At 44.8% G+C, this 25,445-nt stretch overlaps 1 protein-coding gene across 3 annotated transcripts in view; it reads left to right on the top strand.

Moving 5' to 3' along the window:
- LOC125639493 (uncharacterized) overlaps positions 1-21,463 on the top strand; it is an 84,214-nt gene extending 62,751 nt beyond the window's left edge. The window contains exons 2-5 of one of the 3 annotated variants that reach the window (XM_048856715.2): positions 17,766-17,824; positions 19,033-19,144; positions 19,647-20,249; positions 20,819-21,463. In XM_048856715.2, the coding sequence (XP_048712672.2) occupies positions 19,844-20,249; positions 20,819-21,333 (921 nt within the window). In that variant the 5' untranslated portion in view covers positions 17,766-17,824; positions 19,033-19,144; positions 19,647-19,843 and the 3' untranslated portion in view covers positions 21,334-21,463. Of the gene's footprint in view, positions 1-17,765; positions 17,825-19,032; positions 20,250-20,818 lie in introns of all 3 variants that reach the window. The other 2 variants (XM_075131026.1, XM_048856716.2) reach the window with 2 other exon arrangements.
- The last annotated feature ends 3,982 nt before the right edge of the window (positions 21,464-25,445 follow it).

Raw genomic sequence — 25,445 nt, forward strand, 5'->3', positions numbered from 1 at the left:
CCTGATTTTGTACCTATGACCCTCACTCCTGACCCTGTTTAATCATTTGTTGACCCCTGGAATTAGTTGAAACCTGGGTTTAGTGGATCCCTCCCTTAGGCTGGGGGAGCACTTCTGATAAAGGCGGGGCACCCCAGAATTTCAATAGGTGCTAGCTCTCAGCCTCAATGTCCCCTTCCAGACCTCTGATTTTGAACCTATGATCCTTACACCCATTCCTGTTTTATCATTTGTTGTTACCCACTTTCATTTGAACCCTGGGTCTAGTAGCTCCTCCTCTTAGGCTGGGGGAGGGCTTTCAGTTGCAGGTGGGCTTCCACCTGCCTGTCCCCGGGATTCAATAGGTGCTAGCTCCCAGCATTCTGTCACAAGGTGGATGATTTCTACGAATAAATATCCAAAACATAAGATCTGGTAAGTAAAGGGAGAGCTTTAACTACCCAGACATCTGTTGGAAAAACAGGGGACAACAACCTTCCTTTGAGGTTTTTAAGGTCAGGCTTGATAAAGCCCTGGCTGGGATGAGTTAGTTGGGGATTGGTCCTGCTTTGAGCAGGGGGTTGGACTAGATGACCTCCTGAGGTCTCTTCCAACCCTGATATTCTTTGATTCTATGATTCTTTCAGAAGGTGAAAGTAGTAACCGGGGGACAGACATTTTAAACTTGATTCTGACCAATAGGGAGAAATTGGTTCTTAATCTGAAGGTAGAGGGAATCTGAGTGAAAATCATCATGAAATGATAGACTTCATGATTCTAAGGGAAGGAAAGAGTGAGAGCAGCAGAATAAGGATAATGGACTTAAAGCCTGTTTTTTTTCCTTCTTTTTTTAAACAAACTCCAAACTGGTAGGTGTGGTCTCATGGAAAGAAAATCTATGGGTAAAAAGAGTTCAGGAGAGCTGGCAGTTTCTCAGAGACAACATTAAAGGTGCAACCACGAACTATCCCTATGCAAAGGAAAGACAGGAATAATAATAAGAGGACAATATGCTCCATTAGGTGCTCGTTAATTATCAGAAAATCAAAAAGGAATCCCAGAGAAAGATGGACAAATTGCTAAGAAGAATACAAAAGAACAGCACAAGCATGTAGGGACAAAATCAGAAAGGCTAAGGCACAAAATGAGTTACACCTAGCAAGGGACATGAAAGGCAGTAAGAACAGGTTCTATAAATTAGGAGCAAGAGAGAGACTAAGGAAAGTGCAGATTCTCTATTTAATGGGGAAGGAGAGGTAATAACAAGCAATATCAAGAAGACTGAGGTGTTGAATGCCTATTTTGCTTCAGTCTTCATTTAAAAGGTTAATGGTGACCAGATACTTAGTGCAAATCATATTAACAACAAAGGGGAAGGAACACAAGCCAAAACAGGGACAGAACATTTGAAAGACTATTTAAATAAGTTAGGCCTTGTCTACACTGGCAGTGGCATGTAGGGTATGTTTAGCCACATGTGGTAGGAAAGGACTCCGGCAGGGGAGAGGCAGCAGGGAAAGGCTCTGGCAGTGGAATGCCAGTGGGACATTAAACTGCTAAAAATGGGAGAGTAGACATGGGAGGTACTGCTTGAGTGTGTGGAGAGCCATGTAAGGTATATAACCTAAGGTGCTGGCATATCTTTACTCACCTAAGCAGTGCCATCTACACTGCTATTTATACCCACGCTAGGGCTGTGTGCAGTGTATGTACGCTACACGCTGCCATTACGTGTAGACAGCCTGCTTGACAGTGCCTGATGAAATCCACCCTAAGGTACTAAAGAACTAGCTGAAGCAACCTAGAACTGTTAGCAATTATCTTTGGGAACTCATAGGGGACTAGTGCCATGCCTGGGCCTGATCCGGCTGTGGCAGGTCTGGGCCACAGGCTGATTTGAGACCAGGGGAGGGGCGCCCCTTGCCCAGCAAGTCCCCGGGTGGGTTCTTTGAGCACCTGCATGGCGCTAAATAGGCTGCTGCATGGCCGCGCAGCTTACAGGGAACTTAGACTATAACTTGGGGATTTTTGGCTTGTGGGGGAGTTTTTTTGGTAAGGCTTATGACAGTGTCACATGACATTCTCATAAGCAAACTAGGAAGATATGGTCTAGATGAAATTACCATAAGGTGGGTGCAAAACTGGCTGACAGACCATACTCAAAGAGTAGTTATGGTTTGCTATCAAAATGGGAGGATGTATCTAGTGGGGTCCCACAGGGTTCTGTCTTGGGTCCAGTATTAGTATTTTTACTAATGACTTGGGTAATGGAATGGCAAGTATTCTTATAGAACTTGTGGAAGACAACAAGCTGGGAGGGGTTGAAAGCACTTCGGAGGTCAGGATAAGAATGCAAAATTACCTTGACAAATTGGAGAATTGGTCTGAAATTAACAAAATGAAATTCAATAAAGACAAGTGCAAAGCACTACACTGAAGGAGGAAAAAAGTCAAATGCACAGTTACAAACTGGGGAATAACTGGCTAGGCAGTAGTACAGCTGAAAAGGATCTGGGGGTTATAGTGGATCACAAACTGAATGAGTCAGCAATGTGATACAGTTGCAAAAGTCTAATATCATTCTGTGGTATATTAACAGGAGTGTTATATCTAAGTCACAGGAGGTAGATGTTCCTGTAGCTGCGCCTTTCACCTGTAGAGTGTCTTCTAGTTTCTGGGTGTGATACAGGGATTTTCTCAGTGTAGCTCGTCACTTTGGTGCCACGATGGTCTGCTGTTGTACATGGCCTAGCCCTTTGGCCAGGGTATGTCTTAGTTCATTCCCCTTTTGGAGTTAACACTGAGTCTAAAAAATGAGACTGTAAAGACAAATGTCCTTTTAAACCTGTTCTTCAATCCCATCTGGGGCTCACAGTTCTCTGCCTCTTCCATATCTAGTGCTCATACCTTTCCTTTTGGTCTGGGAAAAGGTAGGAGAACCTGGGTCCACTTTCTCCTCTGCGTTCCAGCAAACGGACCCTGTTTTAGATAGATAAAGTCTGTTTCTTTGATCCCTTCACCACTTACTTGAGCTGCTCCTGTCTTCCTCAGGTCTCTGGGCTCTGTTGTCCCTGTCTGGATCTGTAATTCCTCACAGCTTCTCCTTAACCAGCTATGAAGGTGTCTTCTCAAAGACCATTCCCAGCCTTCCTCTGCAGCAGCTGGGCTGTATTGTGAGTGGACCCTTTGTCTTTCACCTTTTGAACAGTCAACATCCTCCTGACAGGAGTTCCCCCTCAGCCCTCCTTCTGGGGCTGGGAATTGTCTCAGGGTTCTTTCTTTAGGATAATCAGATTTTTCCCTCCTTCAAGCAGGAATTCCTCCTCCAGCCCTCTTCCTGGAGCTGGGGTTGTGATTTAAATCAGCTGCAAAGCTTTTGTCAATTCCATTCAGGTGAACATCCTTTCCAGTTAGCCTTCTACTCCAGAGAGTTCAGCAGGTCAGCCTTCTGCAAACAGTGTCTATCTGCTGTGAGGGAGGAGATAGCCTTTATGCTGGTTCCCTTCTTCCAACTCCTTCCCAGTTGGCTGGGTGAGAGAGGAGCCTTGCCCTGCCTTCTCTGCAAGGCTTCAGGACCTTAAAACTACAGTGTCAAGATTCCTTTCCCAAATGCCATTCATTCCCAGGACCCTTAGGTCTCTATCTACTGGACCCTCCCAAACCCTTAACGGGCCATGCCAGATGGTGGAGTGGGCTGGCCACAGGTCACTATTGCCTTCAGCGGCAGACTACCCCATCGCAGTCCCAGTGAACTCAGGACTGGTTAGGCCTCAGCTGGAGTATTGTGTCCAGTTCTGGGTGCCATCCTTTAAGACAGATGTGGAGAAATTGAAGAGAGTCCAGAGGACAGCAACAAAAATCCTAAAAGGCCTAGAAAACCTGATCTAAGAGGCAAGTTTTAAAAAAACAACCTAGGCACATTTAGTCTTGAGAAAAGAAGACCGAGAGGGGACCTGATAACGGCCCTTAATGTATCTGAAGACTGTTAGAAAGGGGATGGTGATCAATTGTTCTCCTTTTCCACTGAAGGTAGAAAAAGAAATAATTGGCTTAATCTGCAGCAAGGGAGACTTCGGTTAGATATTCTATCTGTAAGGGTAATTAAATACTGGAATAGGCTTCCAAGGGCTGTTGTGGAATCCCCATCAGTAGAGGTTTTTAGGAACAGGTTAGACAAACACCTGTCAGGGATAGTCTAGATATACTTGGCCCTGCCTCAGTGCAGGGAGCTGGACTAGGTGACCTCTAAGGTCCCTTCAAGCCCTACATTTCTATGATGAACGAACTTCCCTCACAGGAATGTTGAAGATAAGGGGATGGTCTTGCTCCATTCAAGGTGACATGCAGACAAACACCTGTTCACAATCACCACGTTGCCCTCTTGCAGAGATTGTAGTTTAGAGAGAACATACGGGCATTCTTATAACTGACCATGGACAGCCTCCTTTAGCTTGTCTCTTTGGAGCTGTAGGACTAGGATACAAGTCCTGCCTCTTCAGGGGTGTGTGGCTTGTTTAGTTAGATGTATGTGTGTTTGTAGCAATGGATTCACTGCAGAATAGCAAGAAAATTGGTCAAACTGGATTTGAGTTATAAGTCATTTAAAATATTTCTCTGATTATGGAGCCACTTAATATCAAGTCCATAGTTATTGTTGCAACCAAGATGCCATTCCACACCTTAGACCTTTGGCATGGAGCAAGCATTTTCAGCTAAGAATGTGGATACTTTTCCGGGTGTTCTAGAATTTTGCTTTTCATGTTGGAATAAAATTACTCTTGTATTTGAGTTGTAGGTGCCTAAAAATGACTCTAGTAGTTTAACTCAGCATCTATCTATTTTGGGATCCTCTAAATTAAAAGAGCAGCTTAATTGTAACACCTGAGACATTTTACATACAATGAAATAATATTGAAATTTAATGCCCATACTAAGCAAAATATATAAAAGAACTATACCCAATGAAAAGGCGAATTCTTTTATTAATGTTTTTAAAGTTTGGATGGCCCCCTATCTGGTTTGGGAAGTCTGTTGGTCTTACAGCAATCATGCTTTAATCAATGTGTGCATGGCAAAGAGTTGTGGGGCAAGGGACAAGAACTGTGCAAACCTTTTAAGCTCTGTAATAGAGTGCAAGACAAGGGGAGCTGGTTACTCTGCAGCATTGCAGTGTCCTGGAAGGCAGATGAAGCAAACAGGAACAAATGGAATGCATAGTCACTACAGAACTGATGAATCCTTAATGAGTTGTGGGACATGCTCTACAGATCTCCAAAGCTCTGTAGAGGAATGTGATCTGGTTGCTCAGCATTCAAGCATAAGAAAAGAGAGCCAAGATAGTGCAACATTCAGGGTTTATTCCTTCCTCCACAATCTTCTCCTATCAAACACTTTCTTGAAATAGAGTTCTCTAAATTATTAGATGTTTCCCTACACATAAGTGTACTATCGAACTATAATGCCTATCTCTCAACATCCTTCATTCACATTTGAGATAGCAATATTAAACATGAATGCTATAATCTGATTACATATTTACCCTTCTATTGTACTCCCTTGAGTAGTTATATATAAAATAAAACTACCTAATGCCAGCTTTTTATTTTTATTGCCAACTCTACTTGCTTGGGGACTAAGTTCTTTTTCCTCTGAGCAGATGGTTTGATGTTGGAGCAAGTATGAGGCTTTCTTGGGATGACAGCAGATTTCCTTCCACTTGGTTCCTCTAGAGCAGGGGTGGGCAAACTTTTTGGCCCAAGGGCCAAGTTGGGTTGCGAAACTGTATGGAGGGCCGGGTAGGGAAGGCTGTGCTTCCCCAAACAGCCTGGCCCATGCCCCCATCCAAGCCCCCCATTTCGCCCCCGACCCCTCCCAGAACCTCCACCCCATCCAACCTCCCTTTGCTCCTGACTGCCCCGACCCCTATCCACATCCCTGCCCAACCACCTCCCAGGACCCCACCCCCATCCAACCCCCCTGCTCCCTGTCCCCTGACTGCCCCAACCCCAATCCACACCCCCACCCCCTGACAGCTCCCCCGGGACTCCCACACCTATCCAACCCCCCCTACTTCCTGTCCTCTGACTGCCCCCAGGACCCCTGCCCCTTACCCAACCACCCCCTTACCATGCTGCTCAGAGCAGCAGGAGCTCACAGCCGTGCTGCCCGGCCGGAGCCAGCCACACCGCCCGCGCTGCCCAGGAGGAGCAGCGGGCCAGAGCACTGGTGGCATGGCGCGTTGAGGCTGAGGGGGAAGGGGGACAAAAGGGGAGGGGCTGGGGGCTAGCCTCCCCAGCTGGGAGCTCAGGGGCCAGGCAGGATGGTCCCACGGGCCGTAGTTTGCCCACCTCTGCTCTGGAGTGATGTTTTGAGATCATTTTCCAATATCTGTTGGTTGTTCATTGGCCTGTGTTCCTTTCATGTCCTGCTGATCAAGTCTCAGAAGTGCATATTTCACCATCCTCCATGTCCCTATTTGTCCTGTTCTTAGGGGATGAATGAATTCTGTGGTTTTGGTGAAATATGTGCCCATCCAGTTCTATGTTATATGAACAAAATTTTAACTGTTCAACACATGCACTTAGAAGCAAGTTACATGATTTTGTCCTGAGAAAATAATTTGATCTTGACAGTGTCTCCAGGGTGTAATTCTGGGGGATCTTTAGCTTGTTGGTCATAGTAGGCTTTGGCCTTGGCATGAGTATTACTTTTTTTAAATTCCACTCCTTCCATCATGGCAGGTTGTAGTAATGCTAAGGCAAAGGTATGCATGTGTCTTGATATCGAGCACACTGAGCTGCTGATGTAGCTTTGCCATTTGACTGTCTGGTAAGGTGTTGATGCAATATGACTGTCTTCTCATTCCTAGGTAAATTTCATAGACTCACTGCAAGTAAACTGAGGTCCATTGTCTGAAATTAGAGTTTTGGGATACTGCACCGGCTGAAGTGCTTCATTGTTTTGTCTGTCGGTCACTGTGGTCGTGTCTGACAGGTCATGTAGTTCCCAGAACTCTGTATAATTGACAGTAATGAGTGGTTTGCAGTGAAGAAGTCCATTCCCACTTTGCTCCAAGGTCTGTTAGTTCATGGTCTCTTCTTGCTGTTTGGCTTGTATTTCACCACATGTATCACATCTGCTCACCAGGTCTCAGATATCTTTGGTCTTGTTTGGCCAGTAAACTGGGTCTCTGCCTTTCCAGATAAAGGATTCTATTCCAGAATGGCTCTGATTTGCTCTTGAAGTTTTTCTATTTTCAGTGAATGAGGTATTATCATTTTGCTGCATCTTGCCCATTCAGCTCATCTCGATAGTTCCAGTCATCTAGAGAGGCAGGTGGGGCTTCTCCTTTGGTGTCTGGTCATCCTGACAGAATGACGAATGTGAGCACTTCTAAATCTCTGTTTTGTAAGGTCTGTTCTTGGATTCTTTCCAGCACCTGCCTTGAAACTGGCACATTATTGTCCTTTTCGTAAAATGTTTTGAGATCTACTGATGGAAAGCACTACATAATACCTAGCTCTTCTAAGTCAATAGAAACATTAAAATGATTAGCCATATTATTCTAAAAGCAATGAGGATTAGGATCTGTTTTATTAGTCTTTGCCAGCCTTCCTCAATGAATGTTAGCACAGAAGTATGAAAACTGAAAGGTGAACCACATTTGACTCAACAAGCTGCCTAGTTTACTTTAACTGGAGGTTCCCATGCTGAGAAGCACTTTTGCCCCCCAGATTAAGTTTGAGAGACACTTTGTTTACAGGAGCAGAGTGGGGGAAGTGGGCCAGATTATCTTGGCAAAACATTGTGTGAAAAGAACAAGTTTTCCCAGTTCAGATAAAGGAGGACAAGTAAAAATGAGTTAAGAACATACCCATCCATGTATATTTTAACTTTCATTGATGTGAATAGCTGGGGGTTCATGACTAAAGTCCCACGCATCGAGATGAGATAATTACAGTTATACAGTAGTGGAGGCATTGCCAATTTCTCATAATTAATTTACACAGAATATTTCCTCCTCCTTCCTCCCCACCCCCACCCCCAGCCCATTAAGTGTGGAGAAAAATGTTCTTTGAAGTTGGCAATTTCTCTTTAGTTTGCATAGTCCTCCTAAACATGAACATTATGTTGTTTACTAATCTGTTAATGACAGCTGATTATCAAACCATAAATATACATGTTGTATCTAATCGTTTGTGAACATTAAACATCAGAATGTAATATGTGGGTGTGTGTAGAAACCTAGTACATAAGTCACTATTTAGCATGTCAGTTTCTATAGTGGTGTCTGACTGTGTGCAACTGTCAGCTTTCCTTGTGTAAGAGAGAGAACTTATTTTCCCAGCTTCTGTTAAGATGTTTGTTCGCTGCTGTCAGTAAACAGAGTATTTTTTACTTTGCTTGAGCTGTCTGGTATGCACAGCCTGGATGTCTTGCTGCTTTTTGCTAGCTTCTGTGTCTTGCTTTCAGTGTTGTAGCTGTGTTGGTCCCAGGATACTAGAGACAAGGTAAGTGAGGTAATAACTTTTATTAGACCAACTTGTGTGTGTGTGTGTGAGAGAGAGAAGTTTTCAAGATACACAGAGCTCTTCAGGTCTCAAAACAGCTAAGCCTTCATCTCTTCTTTCTGGCTATCCTTTCGGATGTCACTATAGCCTCAAAACAATTACTCCTGGGTGAATTTTGCATCACTGCATGCGCAGAATTCATGTCCCCCTGCAGATTTCTTTGCTTCCCCGCAGAAAAATTACTTATGAAGGGGAAGCAAAGGGAAGCCACAAGAGCGGTTACACTCCCCTTCCTGGCAGTACAGGCAGGTCGGTTTGGGCACCTGGAGCAGCTGGTAGAGATGTAAATCACCGCCAGGAGGAGATGGGGGCTGGATAGTCGTACATGTGAGAGAGACACACACTCTGTTCCTCTCGCTCGCTATTGTGACACACTTAGCATGGAGGGGCAGGGCTTTGGGATGTTTCTGAGGAGGTAGGCATGGGGCGGGCTCTGTCCCCTCAGGCAGAGCGGAATGTAGCAGCCTGCCTGCTTAGTAAATTGTTCCCATTATCTTTGTGAATTTCCCCAAAAATATAAAAGAGGTGTAAAAGTTTTAAGGTTCCTTTACATTGCCAGAACAGTGTAAAGGACAATATGGCCTTATAAATGCTTATGGTGCTTTAGTGATTAGAACTGGTCTAAAATTTTGGACTGAAAAAATGTGCTCCATGAACTATCTGCTACTGACCTTTCTAGTGATGGTCAGTAGCCAGTATAAATTATGAGGTTGATTTCCCAGCCCTCACTTGCTCTTCAGTTGCCTATAATGTAACACTGAGCATATGGCTGCATATATTTGTTGACTAATAACTAGAAATAAATGGTCAAACCTAGCTACTTTACTATTAGGCAAGGGGGATTGGAGACTTCCTCCTATGCTCCTCACTCCAATTCTCCATCCATTGCATTGTAGTTTAAAAAACACCTCAATTTTAATGTATGGGAGACTGGACAGCTTAGGTGATTATGTCCGTTCCCACGGTTTCTGTTACTACTTTATTGCCAACAAGTTGAGAAGCTTTCCTTGCAGCCCCCAACTTGTCCCTCTCTCCTTCTGTCACTCCAGAGCACACACTCATGCTCTCTCTCTCAATCTGACATCTTCTCCTAGATATCTTATCTCAGACTAAATTCTCTCCAGAACAGAGCTGGTCCCCTTTTTTTCAAACCCACTACTTCCTTTGTCTTTCACTGATAAAATCACCATCCTCCTGATGGTATCCCCAGGGTGTAACCTGGGACTGTGGGACCGTTGTGTGATGGGTTGGACCCCCATTCTGGGATGCCACCTGATATACTGGGATTTCACTGAGCCTCTCCTGCTCCACCAGCCTCAGTTCCCACTCCCTGTTTTGCTGAACTTCCTGTTTCTCCGGCCTCTTGCAACACACACACACTCACAGCTGCAGCCACAGACTGAAGTCAGCTCTATGTGAGAGGGCTCCGCCAGCACTCACATGCACACCCCTTTTGGGAGATAAAACCCAAAATAATATTGTCTTGCACTGTATAGAAATATCTGTACAGGACACGCTCATAAAATTCTGCCTTCTTCCTCAATGTGAAGAGAGAGAGGCACGACTTCTTGTCCCCCCTCAGTTAGAAATTACATAAACTGGGTTTAATAATAAACAAAACAAATTTTATTAACTATAGAAGGCAGACTTTAAGTGGTTCAAGGGATAGCAAACAGAACAAAGCAGACTACTAAGTGAAAAAAAAACACACAAACTGAGGTTGTCACACTAGATAGGTAGGATACAAATTAGCAAATTCTCACCCTGAGTGATAAACAGGCTAACAGATTCTTAAGGCAAAAGTTGCCTTGGCTTTCCCAGGTTTTCATAGACAGGCTAAAGATCTTAGCCTGGGACCATCACTTCTCACAGTTGTCTTTGTTCTCAGGTGTTTTCAGGTGTGTTGTTGTAGGGAGAGCGAGGACCCCCATGTTGTCATTGTCCCTCTTTTATATCTTCCCCCCTACACTTGCTGGAAAGCTTTTTTGCTGTGACCTGGGTCAAACAGTTCCCATTGTACAGAGCTATCTGACCTGGGTCAACAGTTCCCATTGTGTAGCGCTATCTCTGAGAGGTTTGTATTACACTCAGTTCCTGCGGTAAGCCTTATGCTTGTGTGCATTTCTTCAATAAGCCACTAACATTGTTTGGCCTCATCCAACGTAGCACATTTGAAATACAGAGACATGGTCAATATTCCCAGCTTCAGATACAAAAATGATACATGCATACAAATTGGATAAACACATTCCATAAATCATAACCTTTCCAATGATCCCTTACATGAGTCATCTTGCATAAAGGACATCAGTTATGTCATGTCCATATCATAAGCATATTTCCATAAAGAATATGAGTGTAATGTCACACGCTGTGCCCCCTTAACTCTCCAGCCTAGGCTGTCTCACTCAATGCTTTGCTAGTGACAAGCAGCAAGCCCATCTGGGCACTGTTGTCACTCAGCACAACCGCACATGGAGCCCCATACCCAGCTAGATTGCATGAATGCTCCCAGAGCCACTCATGAATCACTCAGAGAGAGGTACCAGCCAAATCCCCATGGCTCCCAGCCTTGTACCTCTGGGATATACTGTCTTGCACTGTTCAAGATGAGCACTGCAAATTTATTAACTGGCCTACCACTTCATCAATGGAAAATGGATATATACCAGCATTTGTAAACCTGAGCAAACACCCTTCCCAAACACTTTAGGCAAACTAACTGGTAATGATAAACAGTTAAGCAAATTTATGGACTACAAAAGATAGATTTTAAGTGATAGGCAAAAAGTCTGAGTGGTTACCAAAATAAATATAAGCACACAGTCTAAACTCTCAACCCTATTAGACTGGGAAACCTCTAGATTAAACAGTTTTTCTCACCCCACTGGATATTGCAGTCCTTAATATACAGGTTTGTTGCTTAAACCTGGGCCAGTTTGCTCCGTTGAAGTCTTCTGAGTGTCCTTGATGCTTGCAGCATAGGTGGGGGCAGGAGAAAGGCCCAGCATGTGGCCCCTGTGTTCTATTTTATACCCTTAGTCCATGTGCTTGGAGAACACAAGTCTAAGCATGTCTGGTGGGCATTGCGGCATCCCAAGGTGAAGCAATACCCCAGTGTGTCTCCTGTGAGTGAGTCATTGAATTTTAACTCCTCTGGTGGACAATAGCTGGTGATGTCTGTTCAGCACCCACCCAGGTGTTGGTTACTTCCCTTGTTATTGTCTCTGGAGAGCTAGTATCTGGGTGCCTCACATATCTACAGCATATTTTAGTGACCACCATAAGACACATTCTCATAACTTCATATGCGTTAATGATATACATATTTAGATAGAAAAATGATTTTCAGCAGATCATAACCTTTCACCTGATACCTCACAGGGCCTGCTTTATATGAAATATCATAATTATATATAAATGAGGAATATGGGGGTCACAGCGTGGTCCCCTGGGATGTAGAGTGTCCCACCTCCCCATCTCACATTTTTTGCAACCTCAGTTTCGCCTTATCTAAGGGCAGGTCTACACTAGAAGCACTACATTGGTGCAACTGCAGCACGTCTGGTGAAGACACTCTATGCTGACGGGAGAGCATCTCCCGCCAACATAGAGCTAGTGTGGACAATGTTTAGGTCACTGTAACTTGCGTCACTCGGGGTGTGTGTGTCTTTTTTCACACCCCTGAGTAACGTAAGTTAGATCGACTTAAGTGGTGGTGTAGACCTGCCCTAACTCCTCATTCATCCGCCCTTTCCTCTTACCTCTGAAGCCACAACCCTTGTTCAGTGCTTGAATGCTCTCTCTCCTCAAGTCTATCCAAAAGGTTGATGGTAAAGTCAACTTCTCCTACCACTTTGGCCATGTTGGCTTCCGACTCCTTGAAATCCTTCCCTGACTTCCTGTCTTCTGCCGCAAATTCAGTCTCCTTGTTTTCACCTCCACTTCATTTCCTGCTTCTCGCACTCATTTCACACTTCCCTTTACACCAATTCCCTGCACTCCCTTAAAGATTCCTCCTTGGCACCGGTGTTTAAATGCTGAGCAAGTGATCTCTGGGAAAGTATCTCCCCCAATGATCCCAACCACCACTGTACGCTCCTAAATGGCACTATGACACCCAATGCCGAAGACAAAGGCCCTCTGCCAAATATGGACAGCTCGCTCCTCAAGGGGCTACCTCTCATGCACCCCCAGCCAAGCAACAATTCTGAAGGTATGGTCAAAGTCCCAAGAAGTCTCCTCCTCTTCCAGTCATTTGAACCATCTTCAATATCCCACCAGTTTGGCAACCGATTAGCTCAATTTCTTCCACCTTGGAGACTAATCTCCTCGGAAAAATGGGTTCTAGAGATAGGAAGGGAATGGAGCACCCTTCCCTGACTATCTATTCTGCACTGCCACCCCTGCTCCCTGTCTGTCTTTAGGGACCCCTCTCACAAATCCGTTCTGAGGGGAGAAATAAATCATCTTCTGCAATTGGGCACCATCAAGCCATTCCCTTTCCAACACAGGGGATGGAATTTCTACTCCCATTATTTTCTGATCCAGAAGAAATCCAGTGGCTGGCAACCCCTCCTGAACCTTCAAAATGTAAACAAGTTAATCAAACTGCAACTCTTCAAGACGGTTACCCTCTCCACCATTATCCCAGCACTGAAACAGGGGGACTGGTTCACAGCTCTCAATCTCCAAAACATGTATTTCCATATCAAAATACACCCTGCCCACAGATGGTTTCTCTGGTTCACCATGGGTGCTGATCACTATCAGTACAAGGTACTGCCTTTCAGACTGTTGACAGCCCCACATGTACTCTCCAAAGTCCTTGTGGTGGTCGCTGCCTACCTCAAGAAACAAGGCATCGTCATCTTTCCATACTTAGATGACTGTCTCCTCAAGGCCTCATCTGAAGCTGACTCTCTTCACACTGGCCGGTTGACAGTGGACCTTTTCATGAACCTAGACCTCCACATGAATATGGACACGTCTTCTTTAGCACGAATACAACGCCTAGAGTTCATCGACCCACAACTAGATGCCATACAAGCTAGGGCCTGCCTTCCACCTCACAGATTCTTGACTATAGAGGATCTTGTATCCATGGTATAAGCCTGCCCCCAGATCTCTGCCAGAATGTGTCTCCAGCTACTAGGCCACATGGCAGCAGCCATGATTGTGTAAAGCATGCATAGTTACACATGTGATGTTTTCAGGCATGGTTCCTTACAGTATATGTCCCACACAAATACAGCCTCCACAAAATTGTATCCAAGCCAATGAGGGTCAAGGACTCACTACTATGGTGGACACAGCCCAAGAATGTCTGTGTGTCAGGGTTCCTTTCCTTCAGCTGGAACTGACAATCATTCTCACAACCGATGCCTCTCCTAAATCAGTTGGGGAACACACCTTCACAATCATACAGTGCAGGGCAGATGGTCCTTAACAAATCCACCCTACACCTCAATCTCCTAGTGGTCCACAATCTCCAAGTGGTCCGCAATGCCTGCCATAATTTCCTCCCACTACTGGAACATCACATCATCAGAGGCATGACAGACAATATTGCCTGCATATTTTATATCAACAGACAAGGCGGGGCAAGGTCCCATTCCTTCATGCTCAGAGGCACTGAAATTATGGAACTGATGTATCCAACACATCACTATCTCAGCCGTATAACTCCCTGGACACCAAAACACCACTGCGGGCTCATTAAGCAGTAGATTCTCCCACAACTGTGAGTGGGAACTGGATATGTGAATCCTTCGGCTCATCTTGAATCACTGGGGATTCCCCATTGTAGATCTTTTTGCTACTCCACAAAATGCCTGCTGCTTTCAGTTCTGCTCGACAGAGAGACTGGGACATGAATTCCTGGGAGATGCATTCCTCACCACATGGGATGCCCCACTACCGTATGCCTTCCCTCCCTTCACCCTTCTGTTCTGAGTACTCCGCAAGATACAGGAGGACTGAGTTCATGTCATCCTTATAGCTTCAACATGGCAACGTCAGTTCTGTTATACTTACCTCCTTTGCATGATGGTATGTTGACCGATCTCTCTCCATCCAATGCCATGGCGCCTTTCACAGGATGCAAAGCGCGTCCTCCACCCCAATCCACAAATGCTCCAACTCAAAGCCTGGGTCCTCCATGGCTCCAGGATTTGGAAATAACCTGTTCAGATGCAGTTAAACAGATACTTCTGAATAGCAGGTGCAACACGATTAGACTCACTTACCTTCAGAAATGGTCCAGATTCCAATACTGGTATGCCTCCCATCCAATCGCAATCCATGCTCCCACTACCACTTATCCTGGACTACATATTACACCTTAAACGATCAAGACTACCCACCACCTCCATTCCAGTGCATTTTCCCCACGTAGACGACCATTCCATCTTCACGCACCCACTCACAAAATGTTTTCTGAAGGGTCTCCAAAATCTTTATCCCCACATACGAGACCCGACCCTGGCCTTGTCCTACGTTCTCTGACTAGATCTCCATCTGAACCAATGGCAACATGATCTTTTATTCATTTATCAATTAAAACTGCCTTTCTTGTCGGCATTACCTCAGCCTGACAGTCGGCGAAATTGCAGCCCTTATGGCATATCTCCCATACATAATTTCACAAAGCCAAAGTTACACTGCACCCACATCCAAGATTTTTACCCAAGGTTCCATCATCTTTCCATCTCAATCAACCAATTCACCTTCCTTTCTTTTTTCCAAAACCTCGCCGCAACCAACAGGAGGGAGCTCTGCACACCCTAGACGAGCATTAGCTTTTTACTTGGACAGAACTAAACCTTTCCAAAATCACCACATTTATTCCTTTCAATGACTGAAAGATCCCGGAGTGCAGCCATCTCTAAACTGCACCTTTTGGATCTCACAATGTATACATTTCTCCTATGAACTACACAATAGACAACCTCCTACTGCAATCAGAGCACATTCCACCTGTTCGCTTTCCACCTCCATTGCTTTTCTCAATATTGTTCCCATTGCTGACATTTGCAAAGCTGCCACATGAACACCAACAGACACTTTTGCCTGTCACTATGCTATTACTCACAATGCCATAGCAGACATTCTCCTAGGACATACTGTCCTATCATATGCAGTAAATACTGCCCCGAAGCCCCAGCCTTCTGACTGGGGCACTGCTTTCTAGTCACCAACAATGAAGCACTCATAGGGACACGCATCTCAAAGAACCTCAGTTTCTGCACAAGGTGAGTAACCTCTTCCAGGTTTTTCCTCACCACACTGTTCATTAATTAAAGGGTTGTCCCAGCCATTGTCCTGTGTCTTTCAGATTGCATTGTCCTCAGGAACACTGCCTACTCTGTTTTGTAAAGCACGCTTTGTGGTGGTTGGCAGTGACATGGTGAAAGGAAGTCTTTTGCTGCTACATTGTCTCATTGAATACAGGCCAGCTCGATAGCAGTGAGTTATAGTCACTATCTGTTGGCTGTTCAGTGACCTGTACAAAATAATTTTGATGGTCCAGTTCCTGGCAGACAAGTGTCCACATCATAAGATCACCAGAGCTTGCATTAAGTGACATTCATTTCTGACAATCTCAGCAGTGAGGTCCAGGGCTGGGTAAAGTTGGGGCAACAGTTAAGTGAAAACACAGGTTAACTAGTTAGTGAAGACAAAGCCAATGTTACCCTAAGAGATGGTCTCTGGTAAGGAGGAAGGTGCATTGACAGGTCAGTGTGGGAAAGCTTATGGTGACATTGCCTGTGCTATCCTTTTACAGTGGTTGAATAGCAGCTGTCAGTCTTCTAAACTGTGGAGCCAGCATCTTTAATGAGAACTAAATATTTATTAGAAAAGATGCTTCTGCAAAATTGTACCCAGTACCTCCACAAGAACTGCTCCATCCTATTGCCTGGGAGGAGCAAGCCAGGAGGAGGCAGGCCTATGGATCCATACCCTCTCCATGGTATCAGCAGAGCATGCTCCCATTACGTGCTTGGGAACTCTGAGGATTCCCCTGGAATTTCACCTGCACCGGTGCATCTCTGCACCGTTCCCAATGCAAGACTGTTGCTATCAGGCACAATTGATCTCACAACTTATAACCTATGTTCTGAGCTTTGCATATTCCCTAGTCTTAGTGCTGAAGGTGGCAGTAAAAAAAGAGTGAGTCTTAACACACAAATGGGAAACACTATTATAGCAGCACCAGGCCATGCCAGCGCCACAAGCGACAGGCAATGAAAGACTTTCTGTATTCAGAAGCAGCCTTTGATGAATGGAAAGGATGAGCTCTAGGAAAACTAGGTAAGTTCATTGCTGAGATTCTATGCTCATGAGTGATGTAGAAAAACTTAGCAAGCTAGACAAGAGGGAAGAAAAACACAGCTCTGCAATTCCATTGAAGCATGAAGGTGAGCTTAGTGTTGTAGACTGGTAGCCCATTCAAACGAGTACCTTGTGCTTCAGAAGAAAATGAAAAGCCACCGTAGTGAATGAGGCCACTTGTGCCAGGCTATGTGTGAGGAAGAAATGTCCTCCTTGATACTGGCATCAATCAACCTGAATCATGAGATGTGACTGTTTTTAACATCCACCTATATTATAAACTGCTCATAAAATTATACAGCCCTTTAAAAAAATTCAGCCAAAGTTATTTAGCTCTGACCTCCTGCAATCAAACAGTTGATTGTGGGAGATGGTCCTTTTATCCTGCAGTCAGTCCCCCAAACATACACTTCACAAGGTGCCTGATCTTTCCAGGTGCTCAGCACCTCAAATGATCAAACCCATATTGCCTGAATAAATCTCTTATTCAGTCCTCTGCATTCAGCTAGAGAAGAAAGACATCACATTGTAATTAATAGAACAGGTCACGAATCAGTGACAGCTTATTTTCATTTTCAGGAATTCACTTCCCAAATACCTATCAGTCAGCATTCTGTTGGTCTAGTTCCAGGCACAATGACTTGCTTACTATACAATCTGGCATGCTGGCAGGGCAGAAATACGAACAGCCAGTCCTTTGTGTTCACCTGCAGCTTTGTTCCATTCATCAATAATTGCTAAGGAGACAAGTAAAATATTTCATATGCTGACTGTGGAATTATATCACCAGTGAAATGATGTTTGTTTGATATGTATGTTCTTTAACCTGAATCCTATAAAAATTACAACCCTGCGCGTTACATGTGTGTTATCCTTACTTAGGCGAGAAATCCCACTGAAGTTACTGGGACTAGTTGTGGGACAAATCCTGCTCACCTCACGTAAGTAGTCCCAACACAGTCAATTATTCACCTGCTTCTGCTTCCACTGAGGGCAATAACATTCTCAGTGCCTCAAAGCGGTAACAGGCACAATGGGACTGCGTGAATAGAATGAGCAGGGTTTCATTCTAGGGGCTCAGTCCTGCAAGATGCTGTGCAGTCTTTTGACATTGTGAGAGCCTTCAACTTCCATTCTCTTCTGAAAGAGTCAGGACCTCAGCATGTCCTAGGACTGAGCCCCATGTGAATTGGGATTACTTATTTGAATAAGAGTTTGCAGGTCCAGTCTAGGTTCTATATTGTGAACATACCACCAATCAGTCTGCCTCTTTACTTTGTGTGGAAGTGCTTAAGTTTGGGAATCTCAATATGAAAGATCAAGAAAGATTAAAAAACGCAATGAATTTTTGCTGGCCCCTAGCAATTGCATGAATGGATGTAGATGGCATCAGGTGTCTATAGATAGGGGACACAATGGATCCTGGATGGAATTCCTTGTGATCTGTCTTTGCAGCAAGGACCAGTCATTCCATTTGTCTGTAAAGCACGCATGTAGTAGTATAAAAAACAGAAAACAATGTTGGGCCAGCTCTTGAGATCCAGTTTTTACTCTGTGCTTATTCAGGCAAATTTCCGTTGTGATCAATGAGAGAAAGGACCTCACATTTTGTCCCTGTAATAAATAATATCCTGTATACATTTTTCTGAAGTTTCGTATGTAGATTTAATGCAAAATAAAAAGTAAACATATTGTAATAGGTGCTTTGTCAAAGCTCCCATGTATAATTGATAGTCTGTCTCTCACACGCACACCCTCATTAACAACGTTAGAGTAGAAACTCCCTGATATGAAGTACAATTACCAATAAATTGTCTCAGTAAAGATGGTCAGAAAAACGGATGGAACCATTTTCCACTGGAGAAAGTATCTTCACCAAAATGCTTTGAAAAATTGTTTTTTGCCAAAATTTTGTTAGAGAAACACCAAGGAAGTCCAACAATGTAAAAGCACCCTGTTTTGACACTTCTGGAGCAAATGTTTCAAATTTTTCAAGTTGAAATGATTGTTCTAAAATAAAGGCAAAATTGAAACAAACTATCCATTTTTATCAAAATGGAACATTGTGATTGATGCAGACTCTTTTTTTTTTTTAATTAACATTGTGATTGATGCAGACTCTTTTTTTTTTTTTTAATTTTCTTTCTAGGAGAATTTCTAAATGTTTGGGTTTCATTCCTGATCAGAATGAAGATAAATGCTGAAATGTCAAAATCCTTCACAAAGCAGAATTTCTATCCTTTTCATAGCTCTAATAGAGAGTAAGTTGAATTTTGCTTCAAGTGGAGGCCAATCAATTAATTAGATGGCAGACTTGCTTTACTTGAGATAAAAGTGAAGCACTGGTGGGAAAAGGGAATGGTGGGAGCAAATGAAACAAAAGGAAATGGGCAAAGTCAATAACATAGAGAGACTGGGATTTATCTTAACCTTGGTCTACACTAGGAGTTGAGGTCGAATTTAGCAGTGTTAAATCGATTTAACCCTGCACCCATCCACACGACGAAGCCCTTTTTTTCGACTTAAAGGGCTCTTAAAATCAATTTCCTTACTCCACCCCCGACCAGGGGATTAGCACTGAAATTGGCCTAGCCGGGTTGAATCTGGGGTCCTGTGGACACAATTAGACGATATTGGCCTCCAGGAGCTATCCCAGAGTGCTCCATTGTGACCGCTCTGGACAGCACTCTCAACTCAGATGCACTGGCCAGGTAGACAGGAAAAGAACTGCGAACTTTTGAATCTCATTTCCTCTTTGGCCAGCGTGGCAAGCTGCAGGTGACAATGCAGAGCTCATCAGCAGAAGTGACCATGATGGAGTCTCAGAATCGCAAAAGAGCTCCAGCATGGACCGAACTGACCGAACTGGACTGATTGCTATATGGGGAGAGGAGTCCGTGCTATCAGAACTACGTTCCAGTTTTTGAAATGCCAAAACATTTGTCAAAATCTCCCAGGGCATGAAGGACAGCGGCCATAACAGGGACCTGAAGCAGTGCCACATGAAACTTAAGGAGCAGAGGCAAGCCTACCAGAAAACCAGAGAGGCAAACGGCCACTCTGGGTCAGAGCCCCAAACATGCTGCTTCTATGATGAGCTGCATGCCATTTTAGGGGGTTCATCCACCACTACCCCAGCCATGTTGTTTGGCTCCTTCAATGGAGATGGAGGCAACACGGAAGCAGGTTTTGGGGATGAGGAAGATGATGATGATGAGGAGGTTGTAGCTAGCTCACAGCAAGCAAGCAGAGAAACCAGTTTTCCCGACAGCCAGGAACTGTTTCTCACCCTGGACCTGGAGCCAGTACCCCCCGAACCCACCCAAGGCTGCCTCCTGGACCCGGCAGGTGGAGAAGGGACCTCTAGTGAGTGTACCTTTTAAAATACTATACATGGTTTAAAAGCAAGCATGTGAAAGGATTAATTTGCCCTGGCATTCGTGGCTCTCCTGGATGTACTCCCAAAGCCTTTGCAAAAGGTTTCTGGGGAGGGCAGCCTTATTCCGTCCACCAAGGTAGGACACTTTACCACTCCAGGCCAGTAGCATGTACTTGGGAATCATTGTAGATCAAAGCATTGCAGTGTATGTTTGCTGGTGTTCAAACAACATCCGTTCTTTATCTCTCTGTGTTATCCTCAGGAGAGTGATATCATTCATGGTCACCTGGTTGAAATAGGGTGCTTTTCTTAAGGGGACATTCAGAGGTGCCCATTCCTGCTGGGCTGTTTGCCTGTAGCTGAACAGAAATGTTCCCTGCTGTTAGCCACGGGGAGGGGCTAGGCACGTGGTGGGGAGGCAAAATGCGACCTTGGAATGAAAGCACGTGTGCTATGTATGTAATGTTAACAGCAAGGTTTACCGTGAAAGAGTGTACCCATTGTTCTATAAAATGTGTCTTTTTAAATACCACTGTCCCTTTTTTTTCTCCACCAGCTGCATGTGTTTCAAGGATCACAGGATCTTCTCCTTCCCAGAGGCTAGCGAAGATTAGAAGGCGAAAAAAACGCACTCGTGATGAAATATTCTCTGAACTCATGCTGTCCTCCCACACTGACGGAGCACAGACGAATGTGTGGAGGCAGACAATGTCAGAGTGCAGGAAAGCACAAAATGACCGGGAGGAGAGGTGGCAGGCTGAAGAAAGTAAGTGGCGGGTTAAAGAGAGGGCTGAAGCTGAAAGGTGGCAGCAGCGTGATGAGAGGAGGCAGGATTCAATGCTGAGGCTGCTGGAGGATCAAACGAATATGCTCCAGCATATGGTTGAGCTGCAGAAAAGGCAGCTGGAGCACAGACCGCCGCTACAGCCCCTGTGTAACCAACTGCTCTCCTCCCCCAAGTTCCATAGCCTCCTCACCCAGACGCCCAAGAATGTGGTGGGGGGACCTCCGGCCACCCAGCCACTCCACCCGAGAGGATTGCCCAAGCAGCAGAAGGCTGGCATTCAATAAGTTTTAAAGTTTTAAACTTTTGAAGTGCTGTGTGGCATTTTCCTTCCCTCCTCCACCACCCCTCCTGGGCTACCTTGGTAGTTATCCCCCTATTTGTGTGATGAATTAATAAAGAATGCATGAATGTGAAGCAACAATGACTATTGCCTCTGCAAGCAGTGATCAAAGGGAGGAGGAGAGGGTGGTTAGCTTACAGGGAAGTAGAGCGAAACAAGGGGTGGGGGGTTTCATCAAGGAGAAACAAACAGAACTTTCACACCATAGCCTGGCCAGTCATGAAACTGGTTTTCAAAGCTTCTCTGATGTGCACCACGCCCTCCTGTGCTCTTCTAACCACCCTGGTGTCTGGCTGTGCGTAACCAGTGGCCAGGCGATTTGCCTCAACCTCCCACCCCACCATAAACGTCTCCCCCTTACTCTCACAGATATTGTGAAGCGCACAGCAAGCAGTAATAACAGTTGGAATATTGGTTTTGCTGAGGTCTAACTGAGTCAGTAAACTACACCAGCACGCTTTTAAACATCCAAATGCACATTCTACCACCATTCTGTGCTTGCTCAGCCTGTAGTTGAACAGCTCCTGACTACTGTCCAGACTGCCTGTATATGGCTTCATGAGCCATGGCATTAAGGGGTAGGCTGGGTCCCCAAGGATAACTATAGGCATTTCAACATCCCCAACAGTTATTTTCTGGTCTGGGAATAAAGTCCCTTCCTGCAGCTTTTGAAACAGACCAGAGATCCTGAAGATGTGAGCATCATGTAACTTTCCCGGCCATCCCACGTTGATATTGGTGAAACGTCCCTTGTGATCCACCACTGCTTGCAGCACTACTGAAAAGTACCCCTTGCGGTTTATGTACTCGCCAGCTTGGTGCTCCAGTGCCAAGATAGGGATATTGGTTCCGTCTATGGCCCCACCACAGTTAGGGAATCCCATCGCAGCAAAGCCATCCACTATGACCTGTACATTTCCCAGGGTCACTACCCTTGATATCAGCAGATCTTTGATTGCTTTGGCTACTTGCATCACAGCAGCCCCCACAGTAGATTTGCCTACTCCAAATTGATTCCCAACTGACCGGTAGCTGTCTGGCGTTGCAAGCTTCCACAGAGCTATTGCCACTCACTTCTCAACTGTGGGGGCTGCTCTCATCTTGGTATTCTTGCACGTCAGGGCAGGGGAAAGCAAGTCACAAAGTTCCATGAAAGTGCCCTTACGCATGTGAAAGTTTCGCAGCCACTGGGAATTGTCCCAGACCTGCAAAACTATGCAGTCCTACCAGTCTGTGCTTGTTTCCCGAGCCCAGAATCAGCGTTCCACCGCATGAAACTGCCCCATTAGCACTATGATGCCCACATTGCCAGGGCCCGTGCTTTGAGAGAAGTCTGTGTCCATGTCCTCATCACTCTCGTCACCGCGCTGATGTTGCCTATACGCCCGATTTCGCTTTGCCAGGTTCTGGTGCTGCATATACTACTGGATAATGCGTGTGGTGTTTAATGTGCTCCTAATTCCCAAAGTGATCTGAGCGGCTTCCATGCTTGCCGTGGTATGGTGTCTGCACAGAAAAAAAGCGCGGAACAATTGTCTGCCATTGCTCTGACGGAGGGAGGGGCAACTGACGACATGGCTTACAGGGTTGGCTTACAGGGAATTAAAATCAACAAAAGGGGTGGCTTTGCGAGAAACAGAATGACCCCCTAAAGGATAGAACTCAAAACTGGGTTTAGCAGGATGTTGATTTCATGGAGGGAGGGAGGAGAAAATGAATACAAAACAAATCTGGTCTATTTCTTGTTTTGAGCCACTTCATCTATCTTTATACATCTTGCTGGCAGCAGACTGTGCAGTACGACCGCTAGCCATCGTCATCTCCTGGGTGCTTGGCAGAAGATGGTGCAGTATGACTGCTGGCCATCGTCTTCTGCTGGCTGCAGATTAAAAGACAGTGCACTGCCGGTAGGACTGAATCACCATGAAACGAAACTTAAAAGGGAAATGACTTGGCTGAATCACTCCCATGTTTGCCCAGGCACCCTGACCTCATCGAGATTGGTTAAAAGAGCACCCTGGATTACATCGACAATGGCTACCAGTCATACTGCAGTGTCTACTGCCAAAAGGCAATAAACTGCTGCTGTGTAGCAATGCAGTACCATGTCTGCCAGCACCTAGGAGACATACAGTGATGGTTAGCTGAGCGAGCTCCATGCTTGCTGTGGTATGGCGTCTGCACAGGTAAGTCAAGAAAAAAGGCGCAAAACTATTGTCTGCCCTTGCTTTCACAGAGGGAGGGAGGGAAGGGGGGCCTGACGATATGTACCCAGAACCACACGCGACAATGTTTTAGCCCCATCAGGCACTGGGATTTCTACCCAGAATTCAAATGGGCAGCGGAGACTGGGAACTGTGGGATAGTTACCCATAATGCAATGCTCCAGAAGTCGATGGTTTCCTCGGTACTGTGGACACACTCCGCCGACTACATGCACTTAGAGTATTTGTGTGGGGGGACACACAATCGACTGTATAAAAATGCTTTCTACAAAACCGACTTCTACAAATTCTACCTAATTTCATAGTGTAGACATACTCTTAAGTACTGGAATGACAATGCTGTGTTGTGTAGAGAGACTGATGTTTGTTAACTTTTGATTAAGTCTTGTATAGAGCAGAAAGAGTTGAGGGAGAATGAAACAAAATGCTGACTATCTTCTATTTTCTTGGCAAACATGATCTTCTCTATTAGGATTATCAGAGAGCTAGTCCCTGGATGTGGGTAGCAAAGCAGATTTCCAGTGCCTTTCAATTGCTTTCCTGGCTGATGCTGCCTATGCTAATATAACATGATGGTTGGCCACAAATATAATCCTTAGGACCCAGGAGACCTAGAATGCAGATGTTGCTCATAGAGTTTAAGCAGAAGTGCAATGTGTTGCTCAAACTTGGACACTCTCAATGCCAGTTTTCACGTAGCTAAAAGCTCAGTGTTGCCTCATCCTAGCCTTTGGCACCTGACAGGCTATTCAGTCATTTAAAACACTGCACAGTCTGTTTCCAAATTGCACAAGAATAAGTATTCTTCCTCTGCTGATTTTTGCTTTCCTGTGCAGGAACCTAGGAATTCCCCTATTTGATCAGACCATTGGCTAATCTAATCTGGTATTCTGATTCTAGCTGCAGCTAATAATTGATGCTTCAGAGGAAGAGAAAAATAAATAGAAAACAAACCACCATGATATCTAGCTAATTGCACAGAGCTGTACATGGGTGGTGGAGGTGTGGGGGTGTATTCCTTCCTGACATCTACAGGTGATGAAAATATGCCTCGAAGCATGAGATGAGGTTCCCTTATCATTATCTTAACTTGCATAGCAACAAACATAATTAGGGGTCATAAAAGTATCCAGCTGTTTAGGGTTTTTTGAGTAAACAGAACCAAATGCATCCCTGATGTAACTTCTTTTACATCAGTTTACATCAGTGATGAATTTGGCCCATCAAGTCTACAATCTGTCCTTGACTACAGACAATAGAAAACAAAAGGCAAGAATTAAAACTAGCTGTGGTCTCTTAAGGCAATGTTTACCACAATGTTTACCACATACTTGTACTGTTTCTTAAGATGTTCTATTCAAACATATTTTTTTCATGTGTTAGCAAGGTAAGAGGTGAAACTGTGCTGGGAGTAATAAAAATAAGCACAACAAGCAACAACACTTCAAGCAGCCTCTAAATTGAAATACCATTAAGCAACATGCTGCAATAATCGAGAGGCAAGCACTATCCCTCACTTCCTCCAAATCTGAGGTACACCCCAGTGAATATGCAGCAAAACGAACAGACGGGTGTTAGTGAAACAGACGTGCAGCAAGAGATCCTTTAGCACCACTGTGTCAAGCCAATATGTGACCAATTAAACACAAACCAAGCTAACAACATTAGTCAGGTACTGTGTCTAGTGAATAAACGAGATTCCAGAGCAAGGAAGCAGGGATAGCAACTTGTTCAACACTGGCAGAAGTGCATTAACCAAGTTTGGTGCCTAACAGTTACGGTTCAAAGCAAGGCTGTTAGGGTACCAGAGATGTACTTTTGATTATGTAGC

The sequence above is a fragment of the Caretta caretta genome, chromosome 7, assembly GCF_965140235.1.
Source record: "Caretta caretta isolate rCarCar2 chromosome 7, rCarCar1.hap1, whole genome shotgun sequence".
Lineage (NCBI taxonomy): Eukaryota > Metazoa > Chordata > Testudines > Cheloniidae > Caretta > Caretta caretta.